This window comes from Salmo salar, chromosome ssa19, assembly GCF_905237065.1.
Source record: "Salmo salar chromosome ssa19, Ssal_v3.1, whole genome shotgun sequence".
NCBI classification, from domain to species: domain Eukaryota; kingdom Metazoa; phylum Chordata; class Actinopteri; order Salmoniformes; family Salmonidae; genus Salmo; species Salmo salar.
In genome coordinates, this window is record NC_059460.1 from 70,553,391 (window position 1) to 70,580,034 (window position 26,644).

Genomic DNA, 26,644 nt, shown 5'->3' on the forward strand with positions numbered 1-26,644 from the left:
ACTGAGGACCTGACTGGTTAGTGGTTGGTTACTGTGGGACAGAGACTGAGAACCTGACTGGTTAGTGGTTGGTTACTGTGCGACAGAGACTGAGGACATGACTGGTTAGTGGTTGGTTACTGTGGGACAGAGACTGAGGACCTGACTGGTTAGTGGTTGGTTACTGTGGGACAGAGACTGAGGGCCTGACTGGTTAGTGGTTGGTTACTGTGGGACAGAGACTGAGGACCTGACTGGTTAGTGGTTGGTTACTGTGCGACAGAGACTGAGGACCTGACTGGTTAGTGGTTGGTTACTGTGGGACAGAGACTGAGGACCTGACTGGTTAGTGGTTGGTTACTGTGGGACAGAGACTGAGGACCTGACTGGTTAGTGGTTGGTTACTGTGGGACAGAGACTGAGGACATGACTGGTTAGTGGTTGGTTACTGTGGGACAGAGACTGAGGACATGACTGGTTAGTGGTTGGTTACTGTGGGACAGAGACTGAGGACCTGACTGGTTAGTGGTTGGTTACTGTGGGACAGAGACTGAGGACCTGACTGGTTAGTGGTTGGTTACTGTGGGACAGAGACTGAGGACCTGACTGGTTAGTGGTTGGTTACTGTGGGACAGAGACTGAGGGCCTGACTGGTTAGTGGTTGGTTACTGTGGGACAGAGACTGAGGGCATGACTGGTTAGTGGTTGGTTACTGTGGGACAGAGACTGAGGACCTGACTGGTTAGTGGTTGGTTACTGTGGGAAACTGGAGAGGGATTACTGGAGGTCCATGTGCTCCCACTCTGTTCCGCACACAGTCTGCACAGAACAGACACTGGGCTGACCCCTGACCCCTCAGAGGGGGCTGCAGGGGCTGGACCAGGGGTTAGAGGTGGCCTGCCTCTAGAGTTTCAAGGAAAGAACAACCAGCTTGGATTGTGAGGAAATAGCATTGCTAGACTTTAGAACACTGAGTGGGGGAGTAGAGTAAAGGACATTAAGGCTTGGGGGGGTAGAGAGAGCGAGGGGGAGTAGAGAGCGAGAGAGAGACAAATAAGGTAGAGAAAGAATGTTTAAAAAGAAAGTGAGAGAGAAAAAGAGAGAACCCGAAAGATGGAGGGGGGAAAGGGGGAACATTCAACATAACAAATGATCAGAGCTGTAGTATATGCTGGAGGCAGGGAGTCCAGCAGTGAAATGAAACACAAATACAACTCCCTAACCTAATTAAATGTCTACCAGTCTCTGTTGATTTATTATGTTTCACAAAGATGGCGGCACTCCATTATTTTCAGAGGTGCATGGCTGGTTGTTATTCTAGGACTGCTCGACTCTTTGGCAAAACAGACGTAACCAAGCCACTCATACACAGTGAACTGACTAGACAACCAGATACCGTTATATACATTTATAAGTAGATGCCTTGAAGTGTATATTCACTTTAGATGCTGAACATACCACCTTTACCATGGGTGACTGACAGTGTGGGAGGTTTTTCATATCTGATCTATTCCCCTGCAGGCAGTGTGGGCTGTCTGGGGAAGTTTAAATGGGAGAGGGGAGCTACAGGGCTTGGCCTTGACAGGTGCCCCCCCCACCTCCATTCGACCTGCTACCAACCCCTATACCAAGAGATATGAGAAACAGAAGACATGTCATGCTGGGTAGTGTGTGTGTGTGAGTGTCTGGACAAGGGGGTGGAGTCTCGAAGAGACACTGTGTGATGCTCCATTTGCTAAATCAATCAGGCCCTGTTTTTACAGCTACCCTCTCTCTACCTCCCTACTCCCCCTCCTCCCCTCACCTCTACCCTTGCATTCTTCCACTGAAAAGCCCCCTATGTGCCTCTCAGGTGTGTGACAGAAAGAAAAAATACAAAGAAAGAGAAACAACTATAAAGGAATAACTGTAGAGCAACTACATCAGAATAACTGTAGAACAACTATATAGGATTAACTGTCAAACAACTACATCAGAATAACTGTAGAACAACTATATAGGATTAACTGTCAAACAACTACATCAGAATAACTGTAGAACAACTATATAGGAATAACTGTCAAACAACTACATAGGAATAACTGTAGAGCAACTACATCAGAATAACTGTAGAACAACTATATAGGAATAACTGTCAAACAACTGCATAGGAATAACTGTAGAGCAACTACATCAGAATAACTGTAGAACAACTATATAGGATTAACTGTCAAACAACTACATCAGAATAACTGTAGAACAACTATATAGGATTAACTGTCAAACAACTACATCAGAGTAACTGTAGAACAACTATATAGGATTAACTGTCAAACAACTACATCAGAATAACTGTAGAACAACTATATAGGATTAACTGTAGAACAACTACATCAGAATAACTGTAGAACAACTATATAGGATTAACTGTCAAACAACTACATCAGAATAACTGTAGAACAACTATATAGGATTAACTGTCAAACAACTACATCAGAATAACTGTAGAACAACTATATAGGATTAACTGTCAAACAACTACATCAGAATAACTGTAGAACAACTATATAGGATTAACTGTCAAACAACTACATCAGAATAACTGTAGAACAACTATATAGGATTAACTGTAGAACAACTACATCAGAATAACTGTAGAACAACTATATAGGATTAACTGTCAAACAACTACATCAGAATAACTGTAGAGCAACTACGTCAGAATAACTGTAGAGCAACTACATCAGAATAACTGTAGAGCAACTACATCAGAATAACTGTAGAACAACTATATAGGATTAACTGTCAAACAACTACATCAGAATAACTGTAGAACAACTATATAGGATTAACTGTCAAACAACTACATCAGAATAACTGTAGAACAACTATATAGGATTAACTGTCAAACAACTACATCAGAATAACTGTAGAACAACTATATAGGATTAACTGTAGAACAACTACATCAGAATAACTGTAGAACAACTATATAGGATTAACTGTCAAACAACTACATCAGAATAACTGTAGAACAACTATATAGGATTAACTGTCAAACAACTACATCGGAATAACTGTAGAACAACTATATAGGATTAACTGTCAAACAACTACATCAGAATAACTGTAGAGCAACTACGTCAGAATAACTGTAGAGCAACTACATCAGAATAACTGTAGAGCAACTACATCAGAATAACTGTAGAGCAACTACATCAGAATAACTGTAGAGCAACTACATCAGAATAACTGTAGAGCAACTACATCAGAATAACTGTAGAGCAACTACATAAGAATAACTGTAGAGCAACTACATAAGAATAACTGTAGAGCAACTACAACAGAATAACTGTAGAGCAACTACATAAGAATAACTGTAGAGCAACTATATAGGATTAACTGTCAAACAACTACATCAGAATAACTGTAGAACAACTATATAGGATTAACTGTCAAACAACTACATCAGAATAACTGTAGAACAACTATATAGGATTAACTGTCAAACAACTACATCAGAATAACTGTAGAACAACTATATAGGATTAACTGTCAAACAACTACATCAGAATAACTGTAGAACAACTATATAGGATTAACTGTAGAACAACTACATCAGAATAACTGTAGAACAACTATATAGGATTAACTGTCAAACAACTACATCAGAATAACTGTAGAACAACTATATAGGATTAACTGTCAAACAACTACATCGGAATAACTGTAGAACAACTATATAGGATTAACTGTCAAACAACTACATCAGAATAACTGTAGAGCAACTACGTCAGAATAACTGTAGAGCAACTACATCAGAATAACTGTAGAGCAACTACATCAGAATAACTGTAGAGCAACTACATCAGAATAACTGTAGAGCAACTACATCAGAATAACTGTAGAGCAACTACATCAGAATAACTGTAGAGCAACTACATCAGAATAACTGTAGAGCAACTACATCAGAATAACTGTAGAGCAACTACATCAGAATAACTGTAGAACAACTATATAGGATTAACTGTCAAACAACTACATAGGAATAACTGTAGAGCAACTCCATCAGAATAACTGTAGAGCAACTACATAAGAATAACTGTAGAGCAACTACATAACAATAACTGTAGAGTAACTACATAAGAATAACTGTAGAGCAACTACATAAGAATAACTGTAGAGCAACTACATCAGAATAACTGTAGAGCAACTACATAAGAATAACTGTAGAGCAACTACAGAAGAATAACTGTAGAGCAACTACATAGGAATAACTGTAGAGCAACTACATCAGAATAACTGTAGAACAACTATATAGGATTAACTGTCAAACAACTACATCAGAATAACTGTAGAGCAACTATATAGGATTAACTGTCAAACAACTACATCAGAATAACTGTAGAACAACTATATAGGATTAACTGTCAAACAACTACATCAGAATAACTGTAGAACAACTATATAGGATTAACTGTCAAACAACTACATCAGAATAACTGTAGAACAACTATATAGGATTAACTGTCAAACAACTACATCAGAATAACTGTAGAACAACTATATAGGATTAACTGTAGAACAACTACATCAGAATAACTGTAGAACAACTATATAGGATTAACTGTCAAACAACTACATCAGAATAACTGTAGAACAACTATATAGGATTAACTGTCAAACAACTACATCGGAATAACTGTAGAACAACTATATAGGATTAACTGTCAAACAACCACATCAGAATAACTGTAGAGCAACTACGTCAGAATAACTGTAGAGCAACTACATCAGAATAACTGTAGAGCAACTACATCAGAATAACTGTAGAGCAACTACATCAGAATAACTGTAGAGCAACTACATCAGAATAACTGTAGAGCAACTACATCAGAATAACTGTAGAGCAACTACATCAGAATAACTGTAGAGCAACTACATCAGAATAACTGTAGAACAACTATATAGGATTAACTGTCAAACAACTACATAGGAATAACTGTAGAGCAACTCCATCAGAATAACTGTAGAGCAACTACATACGAATAACTGTAGAGCAACTACATAACAATAACTGTAGAGTAACTACATAAGAATAACTGTAGAGCAACTACATAAGAATAACTGTAGAGCAACTACATCAGAATAACTGTAGAGCAACTACATAAGAATAACTGTAGAGCAACTACAGAAGAATAACTGTAGAGCAACTACATAGGAATAACTGTAGAGCAACTACATCAGAATAACTGTAGAACAACTATATAGGATTAACTGTCAAACAACTACATCAGAATAACTGTAGAACAACTATATAGGATTAACTGTAGAACAACTACATCAGAATAACTGTAGAACAACTATCTAGGATTAACTGTCAAACAACTACATCGGAATAACTGTAGAACAACTATATAGGATTAACTGTCAAACAACTACATCGGAATAACTGTAGAACAACTATATAGGATTAACTGTCAAACAACCACATCAGAATAACTGTAGAGCAACTACGTCAGAATAACTGTAGAGCAACTACATCAGAATAACTGTAGAGCAACTACATCAGAATAACTGTAGAGCAACTACATCAGAATAACTGTAGAGCAACTACATCAGAATAACTGTAGAGCAACTACATCAGAATAACTGTAGAACAACTACATCAGAATAACTGTAGAGCAACTACATCAGAATAACTGTAGAACAACTATATAGGATTAACTGTCAAACAACTACATAGGAATAACTGTAGAGCAACTCCATCAGAATAACTGTAGAGCAACTACATAAGAATAACTGTAGAGCAACTACATAAGAATAACTGTAGAGCAACTACAGAAGAATAACTGTAGAGCAACTACATAAGAATAACTGTAGAGCAACTACAGAAGAATAACTGTAGAGCAACTACATCAGAATAACTGTAGAACAACTATATAGGATTAACTGTCAAACAACTACATCAGAATAACTGTAGAACAACTATATAGGATTAACTGTCAAACAACTACATCAGAATAACTGTAGAACAACTATATAGGATTAACTGTCAAACAACTACATAAGAATAACTGTAGAGCAACTACGTCAGAATAACTGTAGAGCAACTACATCAGAATAACTGTAGAGCAACTACATCAGAATAACTGTAGAGCAACTACATCAGAATAACTGTAGAGCAACTACATCAGAATAACTGCAGAGCAACTACATCAGAATAACTGTAGAACAACTATATAGGATTAACTGTCGAGCAACTACATAGGAATAACTGTAGAGCAACTACATCAGAATAACTGTAGAGCAACTACATAAGAATAACTGTAGAGTAACTACATAAGAATAACTGTAGAGCAACTACATAAGAATAACTGTAGAGCAACTACATCAGAATAACTGTAGAGCAACTACATCAGAATAACTGTAGAGCAACTACATAAGAATAACTGTAGAGCAACTACATAAGAATAACTGTAGAGCAACTACATCAGAATAACTGTAGAGCAACTACATAGGAATAACTATAGAGCAACTACATAAGAATAACTGTAGAGCAACTACATAGGAATAACTGTAGAGCAACTACATCAGAATAACTGTAGAGCAACTATAGGAATAACTGTAGAGCAACTACATAGGAATAACTATAGAGAAACTACATAAGAATAACTGTAGAGCAACTATAGGAATAACTGTAGAGCAACTACATAAGAATAACTGTAGAGCAACTATATAGGATTAACTGTAGAGCAACTACATCAGAGTAACTGTAGAGCAACTACATAAGAATAACTGTAGAGCAACTACATAAGAATAACTGTAGAGTAACTACATAAGAATAACTGTAGAGCAACTACATAAGAATAACTGTAGAGCAACTACATCAGAATAACTGTAGAGCAACTACATAAGAATAACTGTAGAGCAACTACAGAAGAATAACTGTAGAGCAACTACATAAGAATAACTGTAGAGCAACTACAGAAGAATAACTGTAGAGCAACTACATAAGAATAACTGTAGAACAACTATATAGGATTAACTGTCAAACAACTACATCAGAATAACTGTAGAACAACTATATAGGATTAACTGTAGAACAACTACATCAGAATAACTGTAGAACAACTATATAGGATTAACTGTCAAACAACTACATCAGAATAACTGTAGAACAACTATATAGGATTAACTGTCAAACAACTACATCAGAATAACTGTAGAACAACTATATAGGATTAACTGTCAAACAACTACATAAGAATAACTGTAGAGCAAATACGTCAGAATAACTGTAGAGCAACTACATCAGAATAACTGTAGAGCAACTACATCAGAATAACTGTAGAGCAACTACATCAGAATAACTGTAGAGCAACTACATCAGAATAACTGTAGAGCAACTACATCAGAATAACTGTAGAACAACTATATAGGATTAACTGTCGAGCAACTACATAGGAATAACTGTAGAGCAACTACATCAGAATAACTGTAGAGCAACTACATAAGAATAACTGTAGAGTAACTACATAAGAATAACTGTAGAGCAACTACATAAGAATAACTGTAGAGCAACTACATCAGAATAACTGTAGAGCAACTACATCAGAATAACTGTAGAGCAACTACATAAGAATAACTGTAGAGCAACTACATAAGAATAACTGTAGAGCAACTACATCAGAATAACTGTAGAGCAACTACATAGGAATAACTATAGAGCAACTACATAAGAATAACTGTAGAGCAACTACATAGGAATAACTGTAGAGCAACTACATCAGAATAACTGTAGAGCAACTATAGGAATAACTGTAGAGCAACTACATAGGAATAACTATTGAGCAACTACATAAGAATAACTGTAGAGCAACTATAGGAATAACTGTAGAGCAACTACATAAGAATAACTGTAGAGCAACTATATAGGATTAACTGTAGAGCAACTACATCAGAGTAACTGTAGAGCAACTACATGGGAATAACTGTAGAGCAACTACATAATAATAATTGTAGAGCAACTATAGGAATAACTGTAGAGCAACTACATAGGAATAACTATAGAGCAACTACATAAGAATAACTGTAGAGCAACTATAGGAATAACTGTAGAGCAACTACATAGGAATAAATGTAGAGCAACTATAGGAATAACTGTAGAGCCGCTACATAGGAATAACTGTAGAGCCGCTACATAGGAATAACTGTAGAGCAGCTACATAGGAATAAATGTAGAGCAACTATAGGAATAATTGTAGAGCCGCTACATAGGAATAACTGTAGAGCCTCTACATAGGAATAACTGTAGAGCAACTACATTGGAATAACTGTAGAACAACTACATAGGAATAACTGTAGAGCAACTACATAGGAATAACTGTAGAGCAACTACATAGGAATAACTGTAGAGCAACTACATAAGAATAACTGTAGAGCAACTATAGGAATAACTGTAGAGCAACTATAGGAATAACTGTAGAGCTGCTACATAGGAATAACTGTAGAGCTGCTACATAGGAACAACTGTAGAGCAACTACATCAGAACAACTGTAGAGCAACTACATAGGAATAACTGTAGAGCAACTACATAAGAATAACTGTAGAGCAACTATAGGAATAACTGTAGAGCAACTATAGGAATAACTGTAGAGCCGCTACATAGGAATAACTGTAGAGCAACTACATCAGAACAACTGTAGAGCAACTACATCAGAATAACTGTAGAGCAACTATAGGAATAACTGTAGAGCAACTATAAATGAATAACTGTAGAACAGCTACATTAGAATAACTGTAGAGCAACTATATAGGAATAACTGTAGAGCAACTACATCAGAATAACTGTAGAGCAACTACATAAGAATAACTGTAGAGCAACTACATCAGAATAACTGTAGAGCAACTACATCAGAATAACTGTAGAGCAACTACATCAGAATAACTGTAGAGCAACTACATAAGAATAACTGTAGAGCAACTACATAAGAATAACTGTAGAGCAACTACATCAGAATAACTGTAGAGCAACTACATAGGAATAACTATAGAGCAACTACATAGGAATAACTGTAGAGCAACTACATAGGAATAACTGTAGAGCAACTACATCAGAATAACTGTAGAGCAACTATAGGAATAACTGTAGAGCAACTACATAGGAATAACTATAGAGCAACTACATAAGAATAACTGTAGAGCAACTATAGGAATAACTGTAGAGCAACTACATAAGAATAACTGTAGAGCAACTATATAGGATTAACTGTAGAGCAACTACATCAGAGTAACTGTAGAGCAACTACATAAGAATAACTGTAGAGCAACTACATAAGAATAACTGTAGAGTAACTACATAAGAATAACTGTAGAGCAACTACATCAGAATAACTGTAGAGCAACTACATCAGAATAACTGTAGAGCAACTACATAAGAATAACTGTAGAGCAACTACAGAAGAATAACTGTAGAGCAACTACATAAGAATAACTGTAGAGCAACTACAGAAGAATAACTGTAGAGCAACTACATAAGAATAACTGTAGAACAACTATATAGGATTAACTGTCAAACAACTACATCAGAATAACTGTAGAACAACTATATAGGATTAACTGTAGAACAACTACATCAGAATAACTGTAGAACAACTATATAGGATTAACTGTCAAACAACTACATCAGAATAACTGTAGAACAACTATATAGGATTAACTGTCAAACAACTACATAAGAATAACTGTAGAACAACTATATAGGATTAACTGTCAAACAACTACATAAGAATAACTGTAGAGCAAATACGTCAGAATAACTGTAGAGCAACTACATCAGAATAACTGTAGAGCAACTACATCAGAATAACTGTAGAGCAACTACATCAGAATAACTGTAGAGCAACTACATCAGAATAACTGTAGAGCAACTACATCAGAATAACTGTAGAACAACTATATAGGATTAACTGTCGAGCAACTACATAGGAATAACTGTAGAGCAACTACATCAGAATAACTATAGAGCAACTACATACGAATAACTGTAGAGTAACTACATAAGAATAACTGTAGAGCAACTACATAAGAATAACTGTAGAGCAACTACATCAGAATAACTGTAGAGCAACTACATAGGAATAACTATAGAGCAACTACATAAGAATAACTGTAGAGCAACTACATAGGAATAACTGTAGAGCAACTACATCAGAATAACTGTAGAGCAACTATAGGAATAACTGTAGAGCAACTACATAGGAATAACTATAGAGCAACTACATAAGAATAACTGTAGAGCAACTATAGGAATAACTGTAGAGCAACTACATAAGAATAACTGTAGAGCAACTATATAGGATTAACTGTAGAGCAACTACATCAGAGTAACTGTAGAGCAACTACATGGGAATAACTGTAGAGCAACTACATAATAATAATTGTAGAGCAACTATAGGAATAACTGTAGAGCAACTACATAGGAATAACTATAGAGCAACTACATAAGAATAACTGTAGAGCAACTATAGGAATAACTGTAGAGCAACTACATAGGAATAAATGTAGAGCAACTATAGGAATAACTGTAGAGCCGCTACATAGGAATAACTGTAGAGCCGCTACATAGGAATAACTGTAGAGCAGCTACATAGGAATAAATGTAGAGCAACTATAGGAATAATTGTAGAGCCGCTACATAGGAATAACTGTAGAGCCTCTACATAGGAATAACTGTAGAGCAACTACATCGGAATAACTGTAGAACAACTACATAGGAATAACTGTAGAGCAACTACATAGGAATAACTGTAGAGCAACTACATAGGAATAACTGTAGAGCAACTACATAAGAATAACTGTAGAGCAACTATAGGAATAACTGTAGAGCAACTATAGGAATAACTGTAGAGCAACTATAGGAATAACTGTAGAGCTGCTACATAGGAACAACTGTAGAGCAACTACATCAGAACAACTGTAGAGCAACTACATAGGAATAACTGTAGAGCAACTACATAAGAATAACTGTAGAGCAACTATAGGAATAACTGTAGAGCAACTATAGGAATAACTGTAGAGCCGCTACATAGGAATAACTGTAGAGCAACTACATCAGAACAACTGTAGAGCAACTACATCAGAATAACTGTAGAGCAACTATAGGAATAACTGTAGAGCAACTATATAGGAATAACTGTAGAACAGCTACATTAGAATAACTGTAGAGCAACTATATAGGAATAACTGTAGAGCAACTACATCGGAATAACAGTAGAGCAACTACATAAGAATAACTGTAGAGCAACTATAGGAATAACTGTAGAGCAACTATAGGAATAACTGTAGAGCAACTATAGGAATAACTGTAGAGCTGCTACATAGGAACAACTGTAGAGCAACTACATCAGAACAACTGTAGAGCAACTACATAGGAATAACTGTAGAGCAACTACATAGGAATAACTGTAGAGCAACTACATAAGAATAACTGTAGAGCAACTATAGGAATAACTGTAGAGCAACTATAGGAATAACTGTAGAGCCGCTACATAGGAATAACTGTAGAGCAACTACATCAGAACAACTGTAGAGCAACTACATCAGAATAACTGTAGAGCAACTATAGGAATAACTGTAGAGCAACTATATAGGAATAACTGTAGAACAGCTACATTAGAATAACTGTAGAGCAACTATAAAGGAATAACTGTAGAACAACTACATTAGAAGAACTGTAGAGCAACTACATAGGAATAACTGTAGAGCAACTACATCAGAATAACTGTAGAGCAACTACATCAGAATAACTGTAGAGCAACTACATCAGAATAACTGTAGAGCAACTATATAGGAATAACTGTAGAGCAACTATATAGGAATAACTGTAGAACAACTACATTAGAATAACTGTAGAGCAACTATATAGGATTAACTGTAGAACAACTACATCGGAATAACTGTAGAGCAACTACATCAGAATAACTGTAGAGCAACTACATTAGAATAACTGTAGAGCAACTACATTAGAATAACTGTAGAGCAACTATATAGGATTAACTGTAGAACAACTACATCAGAATAACTGTAGAACAACTACATTAGAATAACTGTAGAGCAACTATATAGGATTAACTGTAGAACAACTACATCAGAATAACTGTAGAGCAACTATATAGGATTAACTGTAGAACAACTACATCAGAATAACTGTAGAGCAACTACATTAGAATAACTGTAGAGCAACTATATAGGAATAACTGTAGAGCAACTATATAGGAATAACTGTAGAGCAACTATATAGGAATAACTGTAGAGCAACGATAGGAATAACTGTAGAGTAACTACATAAGAATAACTGTAGAGCAACTATATAGGAATAACTGTAGAGCAACTACATCAGAATAACTGTAGAGCAACTACATTAGAATAACTGTAGAGCAACTATATAGGAATAACTGTAGAGCAACTATATAGGAATAACTGTAGAGCAACTATATAGGAATAACTGTAGAGCAACTATATAGGAATAACTGTAGAGCAACTACATAAGAATAACTGTAGAGCAACTATATAGGAATAACTGTAGAGCAACTATATAAGAATAACTGTAGAGCAACTACATCAGAATAACTGTAGAGCAACTACATCAGAATAACTGTAGAGCAACTACATCAGAATAACTGTAGAGCAACTACATAGGAATAACTGTAGAGCAACTATAGGAATAACTGTAGAGCAACTACATCAGAATAACTGTAGAGCAACTACTTAAGAATAACTGTAGAGCAACTATAGGAATAACTGTAGAGCAACTATAGGAATAACTGTAGAGCAACTACATAGGAATAACTGTAGAGCAACTACATAGGAATAACTGTAGAGCAACTACATAGGAATAACTGTAGAGCAACTACATAGGAATAACTGTAGAGCAACTACATAAGAATAACTGTAGATCAACTATAGGAATAACTGTAGAGCAACTACATAGGAATAACTGTAGAGCAACTACATCAGAATAACTGTAGAGCAACTATATAGGAATAACTGTAGAACAACTATATAGGATTAACTGTCAAACAACTATACAAGAATAACTGTTGAGCAACTACATCAGAATAACTGTAGAACAACTATATAGGATTAACTGTCAAACAACTACATCAGAGTAACTGTAGAGCAACTATATAGGATTAACTGTCAAACAACTACATCAGAATAACTGTAGAACAACTATATAGGATTAACTGTCAAACAACTACATCAGAATAACTGTAGAGCAACTATATAGGATTAACTGTCAAACAACTACATCAGAATAACTGTAGAGCAACTATATAGGATTAACTGTCAAACAACTACATCAGAATAACTGTAGAACAACTATATAGGATTAACTGTAGAGCAACTATAGGAATAACTGTAGAGCAACTATAGGAATAACTGTAAAGCAACTATAGGAATAACTGTAGAGCAACTACATAGGAATAACTGTAGAGGAACTACATCAGAATAACTGTAGAGCAACTACATAAGAATAACTGTAGAGCAACTATAGGAATAACTGTAGAGCAACTATAGGAATAACTGTAGAGCAACTATATGAATAACTGTAGAGCAACTACATAGGAATAACTGTAGAGCAACTACATCAGAATAACTGTAGAGCAACTACATCAGAATAACTGTAGAGCAACTACATAAGAATAACTGTAGATCAACTATAGGAATAACTGTAGAGCAACTACATAGGAATAACTGTAGAGCAACTATATAGGATTAACTGTCAAACAACTACATATGTGTTGGTGCGTGACCATAAGGTGGTTTGGTGGTCAGTGTCAGAGAGAATGTGTGTGAGTGCAGTCTCAGCACAGTCATCATTTGTTTAGGTTAAGTGTGTTCACATGTATGTATGTTTGTATGGGTTACTGTTTGGGTGTGTGCATGTGTCTGTGCTCTTCCTGTATATGTACACAAGTTTGTGTGTGTTCCCGCATGCGTGTGCATATGTACTGCTGTCCCAGTGTGAGTGGGATGCTGGTCTACCAGGATTAATGGTATTTATAAAGTGGAGCTGGACTGCTCCAGGACCGCTTGGCAATGCCAGTTTAAATACTTTAAGACAGACTCCGCATACTTCATCTCTATGTGCAGGGGGAGTAGTGGCTAGTAGAGATACAGATGTTTTATTTGATTGTATTTAACCTTGATTTAACTGTTATAAAAAAAGTAGGTCAAAACACCACAACACTACATAAAGAGACACCACCACCACAACACTACATAAAGAGACACCACCACAACACTACATAAAGAGACACCACCACAACACTACATAAAGAGACACGACCACAACACTACATAGAGACACCACCACAACACTACATAAAGAGACACCACCACAACACTACATAAAGAGACACGACCACAACACTACATAAAGAGACACGACCACAACACTACATAAAGAGAAACGACCACAACACTACGTAAAGAGAAACGACCACAACACTACGTAAAGAGACACCACCACAACACTACATAAAGAGACACCACCACAACACTACATAAAGAGACACCACCACAACACTACATAAAGAGACACCACCACAACACTACATAAAGAGACACCAACACTACATAAAGAGACACCACCACAACACTACATAAAGAGACACCACCACAACACTACATAAAGAGACACCACCACAACACTACATAAAGAGACACCACCACAACACTACATAAAGAGACACCACCACAACACTACATAAAGAGACACGACCACAACACTACATAAAGAGACACCACCACAACACTACATAAAGAGACACCACCACAACACTACATAAAGAGACACCACCACAACACTACATAAAGAGACACCACCACCACAACACTACATAAAGAGACACCACCACAACACTACATAAAGAGACACCACCACAACACTACATAAAGAGACACGACCACAACACTACATAGAGACACCACCACAACACTACATAAAGAGACACCACCACAACACTACATAAAGAGACACGACCACAACACTACATAAAGAGACACCACCACAACACTACATAAAGAGAAACGACCACAACACTACGTAAAGAGACACCACCACAACACTACATAAAGAGACACGACCACAACACTACATAAAGAGACACCACCACAACACTACATAAAGAGACACGACCACAACACTACATAAAGAGACACCACCACAAAACTACATAGAGACACCAGCACAACACTACATAAAGAGACACCAGCACAACACTACATAAAGAGACACCAGCACAACACTACATAAAGAGACACCACCACAACACTACATAAAGAGACACCACCACAACACTACATAAAGAGACACCACCACAACACTACATAAAGAGAAACGACCACAACACTACATAAAGAGACACCACCACAACACTACATAAAGAGACACCACCACAACACTACATAAAGAGACACCACCACAACACTACATAAAGAGACACCACCACAACACTACATAAAGAGACACCACCACAACACTACATAAAGAGACACCACCACAACACTACATAGAGACACCACCACAACACTACATAGAGACACCACCACAACACTACATAAAGAGACACCACCACAACACTACATAAAGAGACACGACCACAACACTACATAAAGAGACACGACCACAACACTACATAAAGAGACACGACCACAACACTACATAAAGAGACACGACCACAACACTACATAAAGAGACACCACCACAACACTACATAAAGAGACACCACCACAACACTACATAAAGAGACACCACCACAACACTACATAAAGAGACACCACCACAACACTACATAAAGAGACACGACCACAACACTACATAAAGAGACACCACCACAACACTACATAAAGAGACACCACCACAACACTACATAAAGAGACACCACCACAACACTACATAAAGAGACACGACCACAACACTACATAAAGAGACACCACCACAACACTACATAAAGAGACACCACCACAACACTACATAAAGAGACACCACCACAACACTATATAAAGAGACACCACCACCACACTACATAAAGAGACACCACCACAACACTACATAAAGAGACACGACCACAACACTACATAAAGAGACACAACCACAACACTACATAGAGACACCACCACAACACTACATAAAGAGACACCACCACAACACTACATAAAGAGACACCACCACAACACTACATAAAGAGACACCACCACAACACTACATAAAGAGACACCACCACAACACTACATAAAGAGACACCACCACAACACTACATAAAGAGACACCACCACAACACTACATAAAGAGACACCACCACAACACTACATAGAGACACGACCACAACACTACATAAAGAGACACCACCACAACACTACATAAAGAGACACGACCACAACACTACATAAAGAGACACCACCACAACACTACATAAAGAGACACGACCACAACACTACATAGAGACACGACCACAACACTACGTAGAGACACCACCACAACACTACATAAAGAGACACCACCACAACACTACATAAAGAGATACGACCAAGACACTACATAAAGAGACACCACCACAACACTACATAAAGCGACACCACCACAACACTACATAAAGAGACACCACCACAACACTACATAAAGAGACACCACCACCACACTACATAAAGAGACACGACCACAACACTACATAAAGAGACACCACCACAACACTACATAAAGAGACACCACCACAACACTACATAAAGAGACACGACCACAACACTACATAAAGAGACACCACCACAACACTACATAAAGAGACACGACCACAACACTACATAGAGACACGACCACAACACTACATAAAGAGACACGACCACAACACTACATAAAGAGACACGACCACAACACTACATAAAGAGACACGACCACAACACTACATAAAGAGACACCACCACAACACTACATAGAGACACAACCACAACACTACATAAAGAGACACGACCACAACACTACATAAAGAGACACCACCACAACACTACATAAAGAGACACGACCACAACACTACATAGAGACACCACCACAACACTACATAAAGAGACACCACCACAACACTACATAAAGAGACACCACCACAACACTACATAAAGAGACACCACCACAACACTATATAAAGAGACACCACCACCACACTACATAAAGAGACACCACCACAACACTACATAAAGAGACACCACCACAACACTACATAAAGAGACACCACCACAACACTACATAGAGACACGACCACAACACTACATAAAGAGACACCACCACAACACTACATAGAGACACGACCACAACACTACATAAAGAGACACCACCACAACACTACATAAAGAGACACGACCACAACACTACGTAAAGAGACACGACCACAACACTACGTAAAGAGACACCACCACAACACTACATAAAGAGACACCACCACCACAACACTACATAAAGAGACACCACCACAACACTACATAAAGAGACACCACCACAACACTACATAAAGAGACACCACCACCACACTACATAAAGAGACACCACCACAACACTACATAAAGAGACACCACCACCACAACACTACATAAAGAGACACCACCACCACAACACTACATAAAGAGACACCACCACCACACTACATAAAGAGACACCACCACAACACTACATAAAGAGACACCACCACAACACTACATAAAGAGACACCACCACAACACTACATAAAGAGACACCACCACCACAACACTACATAAAGAGACACCACCACCACAACACTACATAAAGAGACACCACCACAACACTACATAAAGAGACACCACCACAACACTACATAAAGAGACACCACCACAACACTACATAAAGAGACACCACCACAACACTACATAGAGACACCAGCACAACACTACATAAAGAGACACCACCACAACACTACATAAAGAGACACCACCACAACACTACATAAAGAGACACCACCACAACACTACATAAAGAGACACCACCACAACACTACATAAAGAGACACCACCACAACACTACATAAAGAGACACCACCACAACACTACATAGAGACACCACCACAACACTACATAAAGAGACACCACCACAACACTACATAAAGTGACACCACCAGGAGGTTGGTTGTCTGCTAAGGAATTCAAACAGGGAGTTTTAAATAATGTCCAAACAGCTTGGTTCCAGTGGGAGAGAGCTCAGAAAGACTCTTCAGAGTGAGATAGCAGGGGGGCCCAGGGGGGCCCAGGGGGGGCCAGGAGGGCCAGAGCCCAAACACACACCAGACCAGGAGGAAAAGAGCTATGGACCGCAAGGATGGAGCCATGAGACAATGTTTTCCTTCCTACACACACACACACTTGAACACACACACACACACACACACACACACACACACACACACACACACACACACACACACACACACACACACACACACACAAAAGACAGCGTCTGTCTGTCTGGCTCCACAAGATCATACATCCTTATGACTCACACTATACACATTAATCAATGACATGTAATGCTGCATGGAGGAAGTTTAAGCATGAAGTTACACACAGTCCCCCCCCCCCCCCCACACACACACATAGTTGCACATGCACACACAGAGACACACAGAGCCACACAGAGACACACAGAGACACAGAAACACACAGACACACAGACACAAAGAGACACACAGAAACACACAGAAACACACTGATATACACTGATATACACTGCCTGATATCCAACACAGCAGTAATAAGAAAGAGAACAAATAAAAGAATAGAGGGAACAAGAGAAAGTGAGAAGTGAGTGAGCGAATGAGAGGATGAAGAGAGAGAATGAAAGAGAGAGAGAATGTAAGGAGGGTGAGTGAGGTGGAGAGAGGGAGACTGTGACATCATGTCTCATCTTGTGAGGGGATTCTTTCTCAACTGGCCTAAAAACACCTCGTTTCTCAATACAGCAACACTACACTCTCTAAAAACACATCCTGTTTCTCAACACAGCTACACTACACTCTCTAAAAAAAACTCATTTCTCAACACAGCTACACTACACTCTCTAAAAACACCTCCTGTTTCTCAACACAGCTACACTACACTCTCTAAAAACACCTGTTTCTCAACACAGCTACACTACACTCTCTAAAAACACATCCTGTTTCTCAACACAGCTACACTACACTCTCTAAAAACACCTAATTTCTCAACACAGCTACACTACACTCTCTAAAAACACCTCCTGTTTCTCAACACAGCTACACTACACTCTCTAAAAACACCTAGTTTCTCAACACAGCTACACTACACTCTGTAAAAACACATCCTGTTTCTCAACACAGCTACACTACACTCTCTAAAAACACCTCATTTCTCAACACAGCAACCCTACACGCTCTAAAAACACCTCCTGTTTCTCAACACAGCTACACTACACTCTCTAAAAACACCTCATTTCTCAACACAGCTACACTACACTCTCTAAAAACACCTCATTTCTCAACACAGCTACACTACACTCTCTAAAAACACCTCCTGTTTCTCAACACAGCTACACTACACTCTCTAAAAACACCTCCTGTTTCTCAACACAGCTACACTACACTCTCTAAAAACACCTCCTGTTTCTCAACACAGCTACACTACACTCTCTAAAAACACATCCTGTTTCTCAACACAGCTACACTACACTCTCTAAAAACACATCCTGTTTCTCAACACAGCTACACTACACTCTCTAAAAACACCTCCTGTTTCTCAACACAGCAACACTACACTCTCTAAAAACACCTCCTGTTTCTCAACACAGCAACACTACACTCTCTAAAAACACCTCCTGTTTCTCAACACAGCTACACTACACTCTCTAAAAATACTACATACACTCTCTAAAAACACTACACACACTCTAAACACTACACACACTCTAAACACTACACACACACTCTAAAAATACTACACACACACACTCTAAAAACACTACACACACACACTCTAAAAACACTACACACACACACACACACTCTAAAAACACTACACACACACACACACACACTCTAAAAACACTACACACACTACACACACACACACACACACACACACACACACACACACACACACACACTCTAAAAATACTAATAACTCTCTCTCTAAAAACACTACACACACACTCTAAAAACACTACACACACACACACACACTCTAAAAACACTACACACACACACTCTAAAAACACTACACACACACACTCTAAAAACACTACACACACACACTCTAAAAACACTACATACACTCTAAAAACACTACACACACTCTCTAAAAACACTACACACACACTCTCTAAAAACACTACACACTCTCTAAAAACACTACACACACACTCTAAAAACACTACACACACACTAAAAACACTACACACACACTAAAAACACTACACACACACACACACACACACACACACACACACACACACACTCTCTAAAAATACTACACACACTCTGTAAAATCACTACACACACTAAAAACACTACACACACACACTCTAAAAACACTACACACACACACACTCTAAAATCACTACACACACTCTAAAAAAACTACACACCCTCTAAAAACACTACACACACTCTAAAAACACTACACACACTCTCTAAAAACACTACACACACTCTAAAAACACTACACACACACACTCTCTAAAAACACTACACACACTCTAAAAACACTACACACACTCTAAAAACACTACACACACACACTCTCTAAAAATACAACACACACTCTAAAAACACAACACACACTAAAAATACTACACACACTCTAAACACTACACACACACACACTCTAAAATCACTACACACACACACACACACTCTAAAATCACTACACACACTCTAAAAACACTACACACACACACACACACACACACACACACTCTCTAAAAACACTACACACACTCTAAACTCTAAACACTACCCTCTCTCTAAAAACACTACACACACACACACTCTCTAAAAATACTACACACACTCTCTAAAATCACTACACACACTCTAAACACTACACACACACACACACACTCTCTAAAAACACTACACACACATTCTCTAAAAACACTACACACACATTCTCTAAAAACACTACACACACATTCTCTAAAAACACTACACACACATTCTCTGAAAACACTACACACACATTCTCTAAAAACACTACACACACATTCTCTAAAAACACTACACACACATTCTCTAAAAACACTACACACACACTCTCTAAAAACACTACACACACATTCTCTAAAAACACTACACACACACACACTCAACACTACACACTCTCTAAAAACACTACACACTCTCTAAAAACACTACACACTCTCTAAAAACACTACACACACACTCTAAAAACACTACACACACATTCTCTAAAAACACTACACACACACTCTCTAAAAACACTACACACACACACACACTCAACACTACACACTCTCTAAAAACACTACACACTCTCTAAAAACACTACACACTCTCTAAAAACACTACACACACATTCTAAAAACACTACACACACACTCTCTCTAAAAACACTACACACACACTCTCTCTAAAAACACTACACACACACTCTAAAAACACTACACACTCTCTAAAAACACTACACACACACACTCTCTCTAAAAACACTACACACACACTCTAAAAACACTACACACACTCTAAAAACACTACACACACTCTAAAAACACTCTAAAAATACTACACACACTCTAAAAACACTACACACACTCTAAAAACACTACACACACTCTCTAAAAGCACTACACACACACTCTCTAAAAACACTACACACACTCTAAAAATAATACACACTCTAAAAACACTACACATACACTCTCTAAAAACACTACACACACACACTCTCTAAAAACACTACACACACACACACTCTCTAAAAGCACTACACACACTCTCTCTAAAAGCACTACACACTCTCTCTCTAAAAGCACTACACACTCTCTCTCTAAAAGCACTACACACTCTCTCTCTAAAAGCACTACACACTCTCTAAAAACCCTACACACTGTCCAAGATGTCCAACCTTAGTTTTCAACATAATCTACTCACGTTCGCATACGGCGATTCATGGACCATCTATATTTTCGGGTTGCTCCCGGTTTACATGGCAGACATTGGATGAATATAACATGTTAATATCTTCGATGATTCAATGGATGTTTTGTGCACAAAGGTGATGACTAAAGTGTCTTATTACGAATTAAAAAAAAAAAAAAATCGGACTTCTCTATGTGGCCGTCTATGGAAATTGTCTTTCTGGGCCGGGCGTCAGTTAAACTGCAGTACCGAAGCAGAACTATAGAAACAGTCAAACTCGTGCTTCTAGACCAGAACCTTGGCCCCTTGTGGGGAGGTTGTGTCCTGGGGAGCTGGGGAGAAGAGTTGAGAGCCAGGGAGGAGGTCCCATTCACAGCGACCCCAGGGTCTCCTTCCCTCCCCTGGCCACCTGGCTTCAGGGTCACATTACACACTGCTCCAGGCAGACCCCCTCTCAGTCCCCTGACAGACACTACACTACTACACTACTACACATTACACACTGCTCCAGGCAGACCCCCTCTCAGTCCCCTGACAGACACTACACTATTACACTACACTACACACTACACATTTCACACTGCTCCAGGCAGACCCCCTCTCAGTCCCCTGACAGACACTACACTACACACTACACTACTACACTACACACTGCTCCAGGCAGACCCCCTCTCAGTCCCCTGACAGACACTACACTACTACACTACACTACACACTACACATTTCACACTGCTCCAGGCAGACCCCCTCTCAGTCCCCTGACAGACACTACACTACACACTACACTACTACACTACACACTGCTCCAGGCAGACCCCCTCTCAGTCCCCTGACAGACACTACACTACTACACATTACACACTGCTCCAGGCATTCCCCCTCTTAGTCCCCTGACAGACACTACACTACTACACTACACTACTACACATTACACACTGCTCCAGGCAGACCCCCTCTCAGTCCCCTGACAGACACTACACACTACACTACTACACTACACTACTACTACACATTACACTGCTCCAGGCAGACCCCCTCCCTCTCAGTCCCCTTCTCTACCATTATAGTACCACTACACACCACTAGATGACCAAGCACTACACTACTACACTACTACACACCACTAGATGACCAAGCACTACACTACTACACTACTACACACCACTAGATTGCCAAGCACTACACTGCTACACTACTACACCCCACTAGATGGCCAAGCACTACACACTACACTACAACACTACTACACTACTACACTACACACCACTAGATGACCAAGCACTACACTACACTACTACACTACTACACACCACTAGATGACCAAGCACTACACTACTACACTACACTACTACACTACACACCACTAGATGACCAAGCACTACACTACACTACTACACTACACTACACCCCACTAGATGGCCAAGCACTACACTACACTACACACTACACTACTACACACCACTAGATGACCAAGCACTACACTACTACACTACACTACTACACTACACACCACTAGATGACCAAGCACTACACTACTACACTACTACACCCCACTAGATGACCAAGCACTACACTACACTACTACACTACACTACTCTACACCCCACTAGATGACCAAGCACTACACTACACTACACTACACTACACCCCACTAGATGGCCAAGCACTACACTACTACACTACTACACTACTACAATACACACTACTACATGGCCAAGCACTACACTACTACACTACACTACTACACTACTACAATACACACTACTACATGGCCAAGCACTACACTACTACACTACACTACTACACTACTACAATACACACTACTACATGGCCAAGCACTACACTACTACACTACACTACTACACTACTACAATACACACTACTACATGGCCAAGCACTACACTACTACACTACACTACTACACTACTACAATACACACTACTACATGGCCAAGCACTACACTACTACACTACACTACTAGATGGCCAAGCACTACTACACTACTACACTACTACACTACTACACAGCATTATTACTCCCTTCTCCCCACTATGGAGTCAGATGACACTACAATACTACACTACTACCCTACTACACATCATTATTACTCCCTTCTCCTTACTACACTACAAAGGTCTTGCTGACTAATCTACATCTACACACTAAGCAACACAATGTTCTTTCCCAAACAGTTTTATTATGACTGATTGTTTTTAAGATACATTATATGCTCAGTATGATAATTGAAGGTGACGCTGTTATTCAAAAAGGCCTAAAATGAAAATAAAAAAAAACACATTTACAGAACTCTACCAGACTCAGTCCCAATTGAAATGAAGCAGAAATGCAAACACAGCTACTCACTGGCAGCGGTGACGTTGGCGGGCACACTGGCCAGGCCCCCTGCATTGGTGCTGGCCACACACTGGTACCTGCCCAGGGTGAGGTTGGTGAGGGCTGGGATGAGCAGCGTGCCAGGCTCCAGTACCACCCCCAGGTCCCCGCCAGCCCCGGCAACCAGCTCACGCCCGTTCAGCCGCCAGCTGATGTTGGCCGAGGGGGGTCGGGCGCTGCACCTCAGGGTCACGCTACCACCTAACTTCTGCACCACGGACAGAGGCTCCTCTGTGAACACGGGCACTTCATCTGGCAGAAGAGAGGGATGGGACAGAGGGAGGGATGGGAGAGAGGTAGGGGAGAGATAGGAGAGAGAGGGGAGAGAGAGGGAGGGATGGGAGAGAGGGAGGGATGGGAGAGAGGTAGGGATGGGAGAGAGAGGGAGGGATGGGAGAGAGGTAGGGGAGAGTTAGGAAAGAGAGGGGAGAGAGAGGGAGGGATGGGAGAGAGAGGGAGGGATGGGAGAGAGGTAGGGGAGAGATAGGAGAGAGAGAGAGAGGGGAGAGATAGGAGATAGAGAGGGGAGAGATAGGAGAGAGAGGGGAGAGAGAGGGAGGGATGGGAGAGAGGGAGGGATGGGAGAGAGAGGGAGGGATGGGAGAGAGGGAGGGATGGGAGAGAGAGGGAGGGATGGGAGAGAGGGAGGGGAGAGATAGGAGAGAGAGAGGGGAGAGATAGGAGATAGAGAGGGGAGAGATAGGAGATAGAAAGGGGAGAGAGAGGGAGGGATGGGAGAGAGGGAGGGGAGAGATAGGAGAGAGAGGGGAGAGAGAGGGAGGGATGGGAGAGAGGGAGGGGAGAGATAGGAGAGAGAGAGAGGGGAGAGATAGGAGAGAGAGAGAGGGGAGAGATAGGAGAGAGAGGGGAGAGAGAGGGAGGGATGGGAGAGAGGTAGGGGAGAGAGAGGGAGGGATGGGAGAGAGGTAGGGGAGAGATAGGAGAGAGAGGGGAGAGATAGGAGAGAGAGAGAGGGGAGAGATAGGAGAGAGAGGGGAGAGAGAGGGAGGGATGGGAGAGAGGTAGGGGAGAGATAGGGGAGAGAGAGGGAGGGATGGGAGAGAGGTAGGGGAGAGATAGGAGAGAGAGGGGAGAGATAGGAGAGAGAGGGGAGAGATAGGAGAGAGAGGGGAGAGAGAGGGAGGGATGGGAGAGAGGTAGGGGAGAGATAGGGGAGAGAGAGGGAGGGATGGGAGAGAGGTAGGGGAGAGATAGGAGAGAGAGGGGAGAGATAGGAGAGAGAGGGGAGAGATAGGAGAGAGAGGGGAGAGAGAGGGAGGGATGGGAGAGAGGTAGGGGAGAGATAGGGGAGAGAGAGGGAGGGATGGGAGAGAGGTAGGGGAGAGATAGGAGAGAGAGGGGAGAGATAGGAGAGAGAGGGGAGAGAGAGGGAGGGATGGGAGAGAGGTAGGGGAGAGATAGGGGAGAGAGAGGGAGGGATGTGAGAGAGGTAGGGGAGAGATAGGAGAGAGAGGGGAGAGATAGGAGAGAGAGGGGAGAGAGAGGGAGGGATGGGAGAGAGGTAGGGGAGAGATAGGGGAGAGAGAGGGAGGGATGGGAGAGAGGTAGGGGAGAGATAGGAGAGAGAGGGGAGAGATAGGAGAGAGAGGGGAGAGAGAGGGAGGGATGGGAGAGAGGTAGGGGAGAGATAGGGGAGAGAGAGGGAGGGATGGGAGAGAGGTAGGGGAGAGATAGGAGAGAGAGGGGAGAGATAGGAGAGAGAGGGGAGAGAGAGGGAGGGATGGAGGGAGATAAGTCCCACTGCCATACACATATTTAAGACACAAACTGTGATAGATAGCTTATTCTCCTTCCACCCACATAGGATTCAATCCTTACTTCTGATGTGTGCAAAACAACTTGGTGTAAACCTCCATCATTAATAACACATTAGTTGAGATAGATCACTGTTGTCTCAGACATGTTACTACCTCTATGACTATCACTGTTGTCTCAGACATGTTAGTACCTCTATGACTATCCCTGTTGTCTCAGACATGTTAGTATCTCTATGACTATCCCTGGTTCCCTGTTGTCTCAGACATGTTAGTATCTCTATGACTATCCCTGGTTCCCTGTTGTCTCAGACATGTTAGTATCTCTATGACTATCC

At 40.0% G+C, this 26,644-nt stretch overlaps 1 protein-coding gene across 1 annotated transcript in view; it reads right to left on the reverse strand.

The window, feature by feature from the left end:
- The window catches only part of boc (BOC cell adhesion associated, oncogene regulated), a 113,962-nt gene that overhangs the window by 21,830 nt on the left and 65,488 nt on the right, over positions 1 to 26,644 (reverse strand). Inside the window, exon 3 of the mRNA XM_045702660.1 lies at positions 24,502 to 24,783. Coding sequence (XP_045558616.1) covers positions 24,502 to 24,783 — 282 coding nt within the window. The remainder of the gene's footprint in view (positions 1 to 24,501; positions 24,784 to 26,644) is intronic.